The following is a 15,491-nucleotide window of genomic DNA, read 5'->3' as shown; positions in this document are numbered from 1 at the left end:
ACATTCTGTGATTCTATGATCTATAATCACTTAGGTTGCCAAACAACGATTTCATTTCACGTTGCTTACAAATTAAGTTAAACTAACAACTGAGAGAGATTAACACTTTCTTCTGTAACATGCCCCAGCATCAAAATGCTCCTGCATCATTTAAAAGGTTTCTTTTGTAAGATCTGACAAGATTTTTGTTATTTTTGCTTTTCTTCCTGCTATTCAAGTCTATTACAACTTAATCTATTCCCAGTGGTCAGAAACATTTCTGCATTCTATATCCTCCACAGTAACTGCAACCTCTATTCAGATTTGTACTACTTATAAATTTAATAAGCACACAATATTTCATTATTGCAGTTATCAATAAAAACACTGAAGAGACCTATTTGGCCCATGAGATCTAATTCACTTGATGTGTACCTCCAGCTTAACATCTACAAGAACTTCCTTTACAAAGCCTGAGAAGCCTCTGAGGCAAATAGATAGCACTGAGACTCCATACATTTTTGAGTAACATTTCAGAAATACAGGATCTGTCCTACCTTCAACTAAAACTAATCATTATATATTTTAAACAGAACTAAAATAAGCAGTATGCACCCACACAAGAATTAACAAGAATCTGCTTTAATTACACTGACAGACAGTGAAGAACTCTAACTAGCAAGCCCTTTCTTTACATGTACGCGCCACACAGCAGATCAACTACTGTTCATCTGCTCTGACAAAACAGCTGTTGTACTCCCAACTTTAAACTAGACAGCAAATGCACTGAGGTAAGCTCCACAGATATGAATAAAGCAATTCCACCGCTTTCAGAAGTGCTCTAGGTAACAAAATATAAGGCCCAAAATTGATCACAGTGATGAATTCATCATTTCCTAGCAGCACAAACTCAGCACAACACTGCTATTAACAGTAGTATTATGAAAGCTAACTTGGCTTAGGTTGACTATCACCAGTGCAGAGCTGAATAATTTTAAAAAGAATAAAATATTGAAATATTGTAACCATCATGCTGTTAACTTTAAAGAAACTTAAGTGCATTTGAATCAGACTGCTCAAAATATCTAGTCTCATGTTAGCAACAGTTTCTGATGTCAAGATTCAAACACCACACAGTGACTTCAGAAAAAAAAATCTTCCACAGGCAGCCCACAAATTTAGATTCCAGACCTTGTAAAATTTATATTTTGCTACATATATGAAGTCTGATTGTCAACAATAAGGCAGTGAACACCAGACAACAGTGAAGAGTTAGTTCCAAATGATGTATAGTTGAAGAGATTTGTCATTAAGTTAATTCAGTCCCCCAATCCGAGCAACACAGGCAGTTGAGATGTGCGAACTGTATCCAGCATAAACTACAAATATCCAAAAAAGATGGGAGCGGGTTTGCTTTGGTGTTTTGTTTTTTTGCTTTTGTGTGGGTTTTTTTGTTTTCAATGTTTTTGATTGTTTGTTCTGTTTTACAATTGATGGATTCCTTTAGTGACACAGTATTTTTCTTCAGTTTTAAAGTAGCTAGAAACATACTCTTTTCAGGAAAACTGATTTGTCTTATACCAGTATTCAGGAAAGCTTAAAATATTGCCTCTGTGGAAATGAAGAGACAACACGTTGAGAAAAGGGAAGTAAAAAGCAACTGTGCAAATCACAAGTTGAGACTTCTGTATGAAGGCTGAAAAAAAACCAAACCACCTAGAGTCAACTACCAGAACTCCGCAGTAGAGAAGGGAAAAAAAACAAAAATGGAGCTAAAAAACTATCATTAGCATGTGCTTACCAAACTCAATGAAGAAATCTATTCTTAGTACAGTCTTCCCTAAACTACTACTTTTTTTTCTTTTTTTTTTAAGTCACCACAAACAAGATACAGTCATCACAGACAAGACAAGTTTCTACAAAAACTTTCTGGCTCTCTTTGCCTCATAAAACAAGGACCTAAGATGCCTTTGGTCATAAACATCTAGAGGAGTAAATTCCACTGAGAAAAAAAGAAGTTCTATTCCAAAGCATAATAAGAATACAAGAGAAAACCATCATGATAAATTTAGTCTGGAAACAAAGTTCTGAGGATCAGAAAAAGGGGACAATTCAGATAAACTTTTAAATCTGCCCATTCCTATTAAGCTTAGAAGTCAGACAATAGTAATTGTTATACGTTAAACTGAATAACTACACAATGCATCTACACAAATATAACCCTGTAATAATTAAGCCAATTTTTCCCTTCTTAGGTGATAATCACAATAAAGTTGTGCAGGAACTTTATTGTGTTCCCTCCTGCAGGAAGCTTTTTCCTTTCTCCCCTCTGAAAGTGCTATTTTGAACCAATAGTGTTTTAAAAATAAGCTTTCTAGATGTGAAGACAAGAGATCGCAACCAGCATATGAAACAAATTCAATTTTTTTTTCTGCAATAGCAGAGTTCATCATGATGCAAAAGCAAAAGACAACCTGTATTCATGAACTTTCAGATTAATGTACAAAGTGCTTTTTCAAGCTTCATTTTACTTACAATTTTCACATTATATGGAACTTTCAGCTTAGTATCACTGAGAAAAATTATCCAACAGCCAAAACAACTAACATTTAAATTTTGTTTCCAAAGCTTGCTTGTTATCTAAAAACTTCCAAGCAGTCAATACATAAAACAGGGACAAAAAACATATAGACCATGGAGATCCGACTGAACAAACTATCCAAAATAGGCACCTCATGTTTAACACAGGTTCTCATGTTTTAACAAAGTTTGTTTATTTCTTGCAGTTAAAGAAAAATACATATTTTTTCTCCCTTACATTGATGGAAAAAAAAACATGAAATGCTTACTCATTCTCTAACCATTTGTACTAATGAGAGACTCCTGCCACCAGAACTATGTCAGTTAGAGACTTCACCCTCCTTCACTCCTGAGTGATGTCACTAAATAGGCAGGCAGACAGGCAATACATGGCAGAAGGTTCTAACTACGAAGCATAAGAGCACTGAAGACTAAGCATAGTGCAGAACTCCAGTAAGCACGTACTAGTCCAGTTCATATCTCTACACAGTACATCAAAAATGGGAATACAGTGCAGACATAGCACAGAGTAACCATACAGTCACTACAGGCAGAATCAGGTGGATTTACGAACTCACTTAGCTGCAGCGATAAACCAGAGAACAGTTGTACCAGCAAAATCCATGAAGCAAAAGGATAAGTCATGCAGACAGGCCTAGTAAGGTCTGACATGCCAGGCATCTATAAAAGGCTGCAAGCAACTTAAACAAAGCTTTAAAGTAAAAATGCAAATCTCATGATACTGGAACCTTTATGATGTAGCCTGAATCTCTATACGTGTTAGAAATTCATACTGTCTAGCACTGCACCTGCTAACACTGTAGAAAAATAATTTCTTTTACAATAGTTGCCAGCTTGGCCTTAAAAATATCAAGATAATAAAGGATATTGAGGTGTGGAATAACTGGTTACACAAAAATTAATTTAAGTCATCACTCTGGCTCTACTGTAAAGATAATCCTTTATTCAGAATTTCTGGTACTACAAATATCTGCTGGATGGAAATGAAGCTGGAAGAAATCCTCTTCGCCCTATTTGCCTAATTACACAACATCAAAAGCAGCTAAATGGCATCTCTGGAAGTGCATAATACACTTCAGAAGTTAGAATAATGACTCCCATGAAAATTCCTCTCAAGCACAGGCTGCGTAAGTGGATGGGCAATGAGCACAGGAAGCAGATGTAATTGAAGCACCCTTTGATTGCTTTGAAGCACAGATATCCTGCTTATCTTTTGTTTTCCATAAACAGGCTAACTAAGAAAAAAATAAGCATGATTATTAAATGACAGATCCTGAAAAGACTGTGGAAAATAACTTTTTTTTTAACTGCTTGGAGTTTCTGAAACTATTTTTGAACGGTTTACGTAGCTCTAACAAAACAAAATGCATAGTGCCACATTTTTAATACAATTAACTATAAACACTACAACAATTCTATGACTCGTTGGAACCAAGCTTTTAAAACTGGTAATGATACCTTTTGTTTTCCAGGTCCACACCCATCACAGGCCAGAGAAACGACCCAACACAGCACAACACTTCAGGGTTATGAACTTCAAAAGTCAACTTGTAACCACACATTGCAAGCTTCTAACAAACTTTCAGAACACGCTGTCCCAACCCTTGTCTGTGAATACTCTAGTCCTTTCAACAGCCTTAACCAAGGTAGGTCTCTCTCAATATTTTCATCTTCACAAAATTCTGAACGGAGAAGCATGAGTTTAATGGCTTACTAGTTCTGAGTCTAGAAAGTATTTCTGAAAAATTAAATCATATCACACAGAGTTATGAAAGACTGACTGAGTTGCACTTCCTTAGAATATCAGAATGTTTTATCTTGGAACATAAATTTTCACAGATCGTCCAAAACAGGGGTATGTCCAGTTGCATTCAGAACATACCCACCCACTGCATCTCCAACAACCTTTCTGTACACTCTATTCCAGTGTTTGACCACCTTCACAGTTCAAGTTCTTTTTTTGTGGTCAGATTGAATTTCCAGTGTTTACTTGTCCTTCTTGCCTCCTGTTCTCTCATGTCCCCGCTGAAAAGATCTAGTTCCCCCTTCTTCCTTCCCTCCCACTGAGTACTACGCATATGGATAAGATCCCTGTGAGCCTCTCCTCTCCAGGCTGAACAGTTGCAGCTCTCTCAGCCTCTCCTCATATGAAAGACACTGCAGTCCCTTCATCATCACTGCAACTCTTTTCCAAAGTTCAACCATTAAGTCTGTGTCCTCCAGGGAGCCCAGAACCGAACACCGTGCTCCCTATGTGGCCCCACCAGCACTATGCTGACACCTCCCTTGATCCATTGGCAACACTCCTTTCCAATGCAGCTCAGTGGGTCACTGGCGTTCTTTGTCACGAGGAAGCACTGCTGGCTAATGGTCAGCTTGTTGTCCACCAGGGCACACACATCCAGACTTCCGTAACAACTTGTCAGGCCCCAGCATGTATAGGTGGCTACTCCTTCCCTGATGAAACACTGTGCATCTTCCCTCCACTGAGCCTCCTCAGGTTCCTCTCTCCAGTTCTCCAGCCTGCCCAAACACCTACTTGATAAAAAACTGGGAGGAGTGGCTGTTACATCTGCCTATCATCCAGGTCATTAATAGATGTGTTAGAGATTACTGGCTGAACACTAAGGTATAACACTAATAAATTCTTTCAGAATGGACTTCATGCCACTGATCGCAGCCCTGATAGGGTGGGCTTAGCCATTCAGCCTGTTTCTGGATACACCTAATTATTCACTTACGTAACATATACTTTATCAACCTCTCTATGAGGATGTCAAGGAAGACAGTCTCAAAAGCCATAAACAAAATCCATTGCTCTCCTTTCACCCACCAAGCTGGTCACCCCATCATGGGTGATGCTGATCACTCCCACTCATCACATGGTCATTCGTATGTTTGGAAATATCTTTCACCACCTTCCTCTGGGCTGAAGAGAGGCTGATCAGCCTGTAGTTCCCTGGATTCTCTTTCTGATATGAGGATTAATGTTTCTCTCTTCTAGAACCTCTCCCATCACCACGACTTTTCAAATAAAAATCATTAAAGGGCCTAGCAACAACACTTTCCAGCTCCCTCAGCACTTGTGGATACATCCAGTCAGTCCCCATGGACTTCTGTGGATCTTTAAGTTCACTTTAAGTTTCCTCCAACTTGATCCTTCTCTACAGAAGACAGAGAAAAAACTTCAGCAGAACTTTAATGACAAAGGCATGAGATCAGAGACCATCCCCACCCATTTTTAAGAGCACATTGCTTAAACTTGTCTAACCAGTATTTAGCAAGCAGAGGAAACACAGTCTGTCCCGCAGGTACTGAAGAGATCCAGCTTGCAGGAGGTCTCTTCAGTAAACAAAGCAAAATCATTTCCCTCCCCTTCAATATTGAAACAGGTTTCATCATTGTTGGTGACAAACATTTGAGTCTATAACAACTTTACCATAAATAAAAACAATTTTGCTTTTTCATAATGTCCTAGCAGAATGAGACAGATAAAAGCAGCAGAACAAAACAGCCCAAACATCCAAAATTTAAGAATCTGATTTACTAAAAGACTATGCTTTTTAATTATCACTATGTTAAACACAGCCCATACATAGAGCTGACTAAAACTTTACAGGAGAACTAATTTTTAAAATAACGTTAAAAGGGAAAAACCTGACAGCTTGCAGCCAACTCACTATACACCAAATCAAAGGAAAAAAATTTCTTCTATACCTCTCATGCTCTGTGGATAGCATGAATTATTTTACAAGAAACTTCTGGCGACATAAAGTATTTCAGAAATCACTAGAAGATGAAAACAAAATGCATTACAAACTCAAATACACAGGAAGGAATGCTTGAAGTTTGCGAGCGAGATGAGATAGTAAAATTACAAAAAAAAAAAAGGGAAGCTTTCAGCCACAAATTACCCAAGTCAGATTTTAAAGGAAGATACAAATTCAAATTTCTTAGTGTTCCCTGAAGACTATTTTACAACTTCAGTCTGTTGATCAGCATACAGAAATACATGAACCAATAAATGTTATAAGCATACATACACATTTACCTAGTTCTCAAAAAAAATCTGAAGTTAACATGTATGTGTATTTAAGCAGCATATACCCTATGATCTTCTACCTACTGCTTTACAGATTAATACTACCTTAAGTATAGCACACCACAAACTCTGTGTGGGATTGTTAAGTCCTCCCCTCATCTACAAACTTCTTTGACAATCCACCTTCACTTTGTCATTGTAATATTAGTATATTTCTAAATGGTGTAAAAGTAGGTTGTAAGCCATCAGCATTAAAATACACTATAGTGTCACTATGACAGTATAAAATACATCGTTAAGTATTATTCAGTGTTTAACATTTGTTGCTATAGCTTCTGCTTTGCTTTCTTAGTAATAAGTTACAGCAAGTTTATCAAATCCTTCTTGAGTCAGGAAGGCAAATCAAGCATATACAATAAGCAAGCCTGCATGATGCCTTAAAAAAGGGCTATCATCAACAACAAGGGAATGGAAGGGCGAAGATAGACACAATTTTCTACGATGGAATCAAAACAATGTTCATGCTATCAGGGATGTCAAGTACAAACCATACTTCACTGCATTACAACAAAAGAAGTTATTTTGCCAAGGTCAGAGAGCTTTCTGGAGAAGCAGCAGACAAAGTGCTTGGTTAAAACAGAGCAGCTCTGAAACAACCACGCTACAAAATAAATTGACCCTATGGTTCTCCCATCTTGGGCTTCCTTGAAATGTTTACATTGCCTGACAAAGTGTCTGCTATAAAACAGCTACAACATTTTTTTTTAGGCAAAAATACTACATGCTCAAGTCCTAACCACCTGATAACAAAGTCTCTCTCCTTCATTAATGGAAACAAATACTCAGAATTTTTCTCAATTTAGCAGGCAATTTAAATAAATCAAAGTTCTTCTTTCTCCTGCAAAATCTCATTTTAACAGAATTTTTTTTGTGATAACATATCCTTCTGTTATCTGTAGTCAAGAGTAGTGCTAATTTTGAAGACAAGCAAGTGTAAGTTTCAAAGATTTTTGTCTAAACTTCATACCTCTTAATTTTTATTCCCCTTTAAAAGAGACAGCTTATGAGAGAACTTCCTTACACTCTCATTCATTTAGTTTGAACAAAGCAGAACAAGCTAACACAGGTTACTTTGCTATCCAAAATCTGTATGCTAAGAGAAATTAATACTCAAACCATAACACAAACTTTGTAGTTTTTGAAAAAAGCAATAAGTAGAAAGGTTTCAAACTGCTGAGAAAGCACAACTATTTGAACAAAAGATTATTTATTTCCCTTATTTTCTCTCCCTGCAGATGCACAGCTACAGCAGTAACAGAGCAAGCTTTACAACTAAGCTTAAAACATTTTAAAAGCAAAGTGGGGGTGTCAAACCACCCTATTCTGCACTTCAACACAGAACAGACCTCACAGACCTAAGATAATTTACAAACAAATCTGAGATATGACACTTCTGTCAAGTTCTTTCACTGTCTAAAATTTATCAGTGAAGACTCACGCCTCTAATAAAAGAGAAGGGAGTAGTAGAACCTTTAAAGGTCTTCTTTCACACTGGGTCAACAAACATTCAGAATTTCTAAACAATCTAGCTGAAGTTTCCTCTTTCGCAATCTCATTACTGTAAAGTACAGCGTCCAGTTTGTTTCACTGTCCCTATCACCCAATACAGAATGGTTCCAACGAGAATTCTGGCACTAAAAAAAGTTTTATTTTTTAATATACCTTCTTGCCTTGTCTCTAAAAGAAGTATGAGAGCTAAGGTTTCCTGTGCCAGTAATGTGACGAAGTCCTCCATCAAATTTGAACACCTTCATAAGTACAATGACATGCCAAGGTATGAGACTTTTTCTTATAGTGCATCAATCGATTTCAGACAGAACTGCTTCTCACAGTATCCTTCTAGACAAAAAGACAAGCATATGGCTAGCAAAATCATAACATGACGGACAAACAATAAGCAGATGGATTGGGCTCAAGCAGTTATAGTAAATGGGGTTACATAAGGCAGGTAGCCAGTCACTAGTGGGGTTCCCTAGGGCACCATTTTAGGGCCAGTTCTTTTCAGTATTTTCATCAATGACTTAGATACTTAGTATCAAATCCTGGAAGTACACAGACAACAATAAATTGGCAAGAGCTGGAGACTCACTTGATGGCAGAGATGCTGGCAAGTTGAAGGGGTGAACAATGAACAGCTGCATGAATGTCAAGAAAAGCAAGTGTCAGAGTCTGCACCAGAGACAGTGCATCCCAGGATATACGCACAGACCGAGGATGAGAGGCTGGAGAGCAGCCCCACAGAAAGGGACTTTGGGGCTCCAGTGACTACATGCTGAATCTGAGCCAGCAGTGTGCCCTGGCAGCCCAAAGGTACAACTGTACCCTGGGGTGCCCCAGGCCCAGCACTGCCAGCGGGTGAAGGGAAGGACTGTCCCACTCTGCTCAGAGCTGGTGTAGCCTCACCTCAAGCTCAGTGCACAGGATTGGATGCCACAGTATAAGGACATACAATTATTAGAGAGTGTCCAAAGAAGGACTACAAAGATACTGAAGGATCTGGAGGGCAAGGTGTGTGAGGAGCGGCCAAGGCCCCTGGGTGTGTTCAGCCCAGAGCAGAGGAGCTGAGGGGAGATGTCATGGCAGCTGCAGCTCCTCACAGGGAGTGGAGGGGCAGCCTTGAGCTCTGCTCTCTGTGACAGAGACAGGGCCCGAGGGAACGGCATGGAGCTGTGCTAGGGAAGAGGCAGCTGGGAGTTAGGGACAGGTTCTGCACCAGAGGGTGGTCGAGCCCTGGAGCAGGGTCCACAGGGCAGTGGTCACGATCCCAACTGCCAGAGTTCAAGGAGTGTTTGTACACCAGTCTCAGATATAGGGTTTGGATTTTCGGCAGTTCCTGTGTGGAGCCTGGAGTTGGACTCAGTGATCCCTGTGGGTCCCTTGAAACTCTGGATATCCCATGATTCTATTAATTTTTTTTCAACACTTAAGTTAACACATTAGCTGGTAAAGACAGAGTCCTAAAACCAAATACTACAGTGTCATAGCAAAAACAAACAGCAAAACAAGAAAAACACACCTTACTTTCTACTTATGGCTCAAGAGCCCTATGTGAGCATGACTCAACTAAAGAGCACTTGCTACCTTTATTTTGCGTATTTAGAATGTCAGTAGACTTCCTGAAAGACCACTGTTCTAAAAATCACAAATACCGCTCTCTACAGGATGGTCCTCTTTTTGTTTATAGATATGGTTTGCAACCAACAGGGTTTACATCACTCCTGTGTCTCATGCATCAGTGTCACAAAAATCAAACTATCTTTTAGGAGATGTTTTAGAAACAGCAAGTTTATGAGAAAGCTGAGAATAACTTTTTCACCATTTTTATCCAAAGCTTTTCCTTCTTGGACTGTATTAAAATCTAAGCTATATATATATATATGCATACATATGTATATCTATATATACACACAAAATCTAAATCAAATATATAGAGAGAGAATCATAGAATCATCAAGGTTGGAAAAGACCTTTAAGATCATCCAGTCTAGCCATCCACCTATCACAATATAGAACACATATACTGTAGCACAGATTAACTTCCTTATTTGGAGGTAAACTACAACCAGGTTCCTTTTACCTGAAATCCTACACTTGCCCTACCATTTAGTGGAAATCCAGGTAAGCACTGATTTCTTGCCCACCACAAGGTTCAAAGTTCAAAAGTTGAAGTGTTAAAGCAGTAACATCACCCTTCAGTACAGCATATATAACGTAACAAAATCACTGGGAATTGTTTTGCGTTTCAGAGTCTTCCTAAGGAATCTGAAGAAAAAGTTGTAAAAGATGGCAGTTTTGAAATATCCTCAGCAAAATAAAGCTGAAAACCAATTCTATATATTTCAGCTGTTTTGCAGAGTATGCTTACCCTCCATCAAAAAATAAAGGAAATGATTGTGGAAAAGCTGACAGTGCCATATACAGCATTATCACCAGTCATCATTACTGCTCAGAAACACAGTAACAAGAAAACAAAAACCGTGCCAAGCCTCATTCAAGTTCATTTTTAATCAGGCCTGCAAATAGTTGCTCTTGTAGAAGAAATTCTACTCTCAGCGCTAGAAGAAACAAAAGCACTTTCCCCAGAAGTCCTTGATCGCTGTCAAACTGTTTTAAACAGAAGAAACACATTTTAAACAGAGGAGACCCACTAGAAGTGGGCAGTGGGAAAAAGGAACTACTTTTTTTTCCAAGTGCATGACCTTGTGTTGTACTAAGAAAGCACGTTATCTGCACAATTTTCCTACTACATTTTACAGATTTAACTCCACTTAAGTGTTGCTGCAAGTTTCAACTCTGCTTACACTTAAAAGCTTCCACAAGAAGTACTTTTTTCCACATAGCAGAGCAGCCTCCACTGTTAACAAAAATTTCTCAATAGAAACCAACCCATTTTAGGATTCTACCAGAAGAAAAGAAGTTTGGCAAGAAAAGAGCCAAACTGCTCAGAATTAATCTAGTACAAAAGTTATGTTTACATCAAGGATGAAAGTATAATCTCCCTGGGGCAAAGACCTTAACTTCATACTTGTCTGCAAACCACTTAATAGACTGCCAGCACTACACAAATAATAACCTAAAGAAGGTATTAAAGTGAACCATGCTAGGTATTGTCTCCTCAATGGGCCTCACCCAGCTACACTGGCCACCCTGAAAGTAATGCCTCCTAAACTACAACGGATACAAAAAGCACATTAACACTATTTGATAGAGCAAATTCTTTACTACAAAACAGTCACCACTATTACCTACGCATTTTCATCAGCCATGAACAAGAGCCTGCATGCTACCCTCACAAAAATCTGCACCACTGGACACAACTGCCATTATCACCGCTGAAACACACCACCCACTGCCTCACTGCACTCACATCCTCTGTTTGGTCTCTATCAACGTTCAGTAAGCGCTGATGAATGCCAATAGGAGCCATTTTTCCACAGGTAGGAATTCAACAAAACACTCTGCTTCATACCCATTCCCTTGTCAAGACACCATTCTGTCAGACTGCCCCTCTGCTGCCATCTGTCACACGGCAACAACATGTAATGGAATGTCACATGGGAGGTTCAACCTCTCCTGCCGTACCACCAACATCTGCCTCTGCCATCATGAGGGAGGAACTGCTTTCTATGCAGCCCTCGTACGAGCTTAGTTCGGGGTACAAGGGCACAGTCATAAAGCACATATGAATTTATGTCAAATACATATGCAATCTGTCATGGTTTTGTGATTTGACACAATCAAATCAGACCAACCACACTTTCCAAGTGTTAACACTGTGAAAAAGAAAACAGCTGTACCAGCAGCCAGAAAGTTGTGGAGAGATAATTTAATAAAGCCAAAAAGCTAAATCTCCAAAACATCTAGAAGAGAGAGACTAGACAAAGATGTGATTCCAAATACTATGTGGGGAGATGCAGCTCCTTAATTTCAGTGAGACCCCCCTTCCCATTAAGAGGTAAAAGTTTATCACAGCACTGAAAATTAATAGCTTGAAAAATAAAGCAGGAATCACTTTTTGTACTACTTAAGGATTGGTACTTGCATCACTATGCCTGTGGGCATATAGTAGACAAAACATAATAAAATGGCCACTTAAGCCTGAATTCTTTCCATTCACCAAATAGTTTCAGGCAAAACACAGGCCACTTCAACTAGAAGAATGAAGAAAATCCTTCTCTGTTGGTTTGGTTCCTTTACATGTGGCTCAATTCATTCACTCAATCGACAGCCACACTAAAAGACTCAATGCAGAAAAGCCCCAGGCCACAGCCACAAGAGATTACTGAAACAGATTCCTATTCATCAACCACAGTTTATGTATTTTCAAAACAGCAAAACTGAAATACAAGTTAAAATATCAGAACAGCAAGACCATTCAAAAAAGAATGCAAAATGCTGAAGCTCAATCAACTTCTGGATACCCAGAGGACATCCCCCCGGAAACAGAACTACTTAAGTGATACTGAGAAAACTGTTTAGAGGCAAGTCTTTCATTCGTGGTCAAAATAAACAGCCATAGGAAAAAAAGAAATCTGGCTATCTTTAGACACAGTTACCCAAGCTTAAAATTACTTCTCTATCAGGCTATCATATGTCATCTCCTCAAACATGTTTGCAATGCCCTAACAGAGACTAATTTTTTTTTTTAAATGAGCTCAGTATTAGTAATACTTCAGTACTGCAGAAGCTCTGACAAATTTTTGAAAAGGTCACGACTACAATAAATGCCACCCTTACCAGACACTGAGTTTATAGTCTGATAATGCTTTAATTATTTCAAGCTTTATGATCAATCAGGGAAGGAAAGAGGAGTTTTATTTAGTAAAATTACCACTAACTTTTGAATTAAGTTGTTCTGTCCATCTTAATTTTCTTTTAAGTAGTATCAATTCAGCCGAACACAAGCCTGCAAAGAAAATATTATAAATATATATTAATTTCCACATTTAAACTGCATCTACATTGAGAAACATTTAACTACTACAGGCAGAGAAGGCAGCAGAAAATCTAACAGTAATAGTAAAATTTGTTGTCTAACCAATATATTTTGGTTTTGAACCACTCCCAAAGTGACTTTACTTTTTTCGTTATGGTACAGTTTCAAGTCAGACTCATTCCCACTGCAGAATAGGAAATTACTTTAAACACAACCTTAACATAACAATACATTAAAATACCAGATTACATAGGTAGTAAATTACCTTCTGGTAATAAACAATTGGCTTCCATACATAACAAAGAATAGCGGAAAGCCATCAAAAAACCAAAGCCACATTATCATTACCTTCATGCTGCAAACATGTCTAAAGAAAACTGGAAGACAAGCTACCCAGCAGATTTATTCAGGAAGTACAGTAGCTCATTTTCAAGTTTAGGAGGGGTTAAGTTACCTCCAGATTCTGTCTAGAAGTACGTATTATTTAATCTCACAGAAAAAAAAAAAATCACACTCCTACTTACAAACTGCTCTTGTAGTAGTAGGGCATGTATTCTGCAAATTCTTAAAGACATTCCAGTAATTATCAAAAAAAACAAATAAAAACTAGATTCTGCTAGCTCGTTTCAACATTAAAAAAAAAACACACAACTATATCCTCCAGAACGTCAATGTCACTGATTTAAACATTCTACTGGTAAAGCATTTGTTCAAATGTAAATTGATTTATGAACACAATACTTGCCTAATCCAAGAGGACCGCACAAGGTGTTAACTCCACGTGATTTATATTTTTCCAGTTTGTTTTCCTTGAGATAATATCCCAAGTTCTTGTTGATACTACATTCGTAGCTGCCTGACATAGATTTAACCTCACAGGAATCAGCTATCCATCCTTCTTGCTGAAATACGTAGATTTCAAAATCTACCGAGTCTCTCACTTAAAAAGTTTGTTTTTTTTCTGAAAGCTTTTTCTCTCATCTATTCCATGAATGTATTGCTATAAGAACCATCAGCTCCAAATGAAATAAATACACTTTTTATGTCACAAATTGTGAAGCTGAAAATCCAAATTTCACATCTGAACTGAAGAACACATCTTCATTCCAGGTAACAGAAGCAATTGTAAACAACAGCTATCTAGATACCGCCATATTGCTTATCGGCAACATTTTTGAAAAATATTAAATAAAACAAAAAAGAAAAAAGGATAAACAGATTTCTGTTAGACTCTTCATTTAGAAAATGGGTAGCACTGCAAAAGACAAAAGGCTATGTGAGAAAATCTAAAAAATAACATAGGGGTAAGAATATCTGCCATGAAACTTTTCAGTAATGTCTATCCAGAGACTCCGGCAGCATCTGATCTGGAGAGAGCCTACAACTCTGGTTATGTCTGCGACACAGACAGAGCAGTGCTCAGAAGAAAAAAAGTGCCTGAAAACCTAAAAGCACTTTATTTGGACAGCAAAAGCATTCCAAACTTGATAAACTCAGCCGTATATCCATGCCATCCACACAAGTGTCCGAGGGTGAGATCCTCTGCACTTCCAGAAAGAGAAAGCTCAGACTTAGAATTCCCAGTCGTTTCTGCGCCGTCCGCTGACTGTTTCTGAAGCCTGTTCAGGAGGAAACACTCGGACAAACAATCCCCAGCAGCGCCCGGCGTTTCTCCGCTTTGAAAGGAAGCGGCTGCGGCAGATCGGCTCCCACCGCTCTTCCTCCCCAACGCCAACAGCTGAGGCAAAAGACTCCGACACCTGGGGCTCTCCGTAACGCAAACTGCCTACAGAAAGAAGAACCAGAGTCATGACTTATCCATTCTGGAATCAGAATCGGCGCTGTACAGACAGACACACCTCAACCTCCAAACAACCGCGCGCGCGATCAGCAGCGGAACCCGAACTCGGAGGGCTGAGTGCGGCACCCGCACCCCGCAGAGGCTGCGGGCATTCATCTACCGGAGCACGTAGCAGCGCAAACGCTTCGCTGCCGTTCTGCGAGGTGCGGGCATCTCCTCCGCTCTGAGAAGCGGACGCCAACCCAGAAGGAAGGGGTATTCCTCATTTTATTGGGGACGAACCGAGCTGCGGGTGACACCTGAAGTGGGGCACTGCCCCGGGCGGGGGACTCGCGCGGTCCCGAGGGAGCGGCGGGGGATTCCCGGTCCCGGCTCCGGCTCAGCCCGGATCGGAACAGCCCAGCTCCGCGAGGCCCTTTGTGGCGGACAGGAGGCGGGAGGGGCTCTGCCGGCCCTGCTGCGGGGCCGGGGCGGCCGTTCCCGCTTCCCCTGGAAGCGGTCTCCCCTTCCCTGGGGCCCCGCGGCGGGGGAGGGAGCGGGGCGGCCTCGCGCCCCTCACGGCAGTACCGCCC

General features: G+C 39.6%; 2 protein-coding genes across 4 annotated transcripts in view; both read right to left on the bottom strand.

Moving 5' to 3' along the window:
• Nucleotides 1-13,090, bottom strand: part of GPBP1 (GC-rich promoter binding protein 1) — a 35,551-nt gene extending 22,461 nt beyond the window's left edge. Inside the window, exon 1 of the mRNA XM_021380492.1 lies at nt 13,021-13,090. The gene's annotated coding sequence lies outside the window, so the exon portion shown is untranslated. The remainder of the gene's footprint in view (nt 1-13,020) is intronic.
• Nucleotides 14,553-15,491, bottom strand: part of LOC110389670 — a 3,607-nt gene continuing 2,668 nt past the window's right edge. For all 3 annotated transcript variants that reach the window (XM_021380496.1, XM_021380494.1, XM_021380495.1), the window contains one exon: nt 14,553-14,904. In XM_021380496.1, the coding sequence (XP_021236171.1) occupies nt 14,690-14,904 (215 nt within the window). In that variant the 3' untranslated portion in view covers nt 14,553-14,689. The remainder of the gene's footprint in view (nt 14,905-15,491) is intronic.

This window comes from Numida meleagris, chromosome Z (genome assembly GCF_002078875.1).
Source record: "Numida meleagris isolate 19003 breed g44 Domestic line chromosome Z, NumMel1.0, whole genome shotgun sequence".
Lineage (NCBI taxonomy): Eukaryota > Metazoa > Chordata > Aves > Galliformes > Numididae > Numida > Numida meleagris.
The sequence above is the reverse complement of the archived record's forward strand: the minus strand, read 5'-3'. Positions and strand labels throughout refer to the sequence as shown.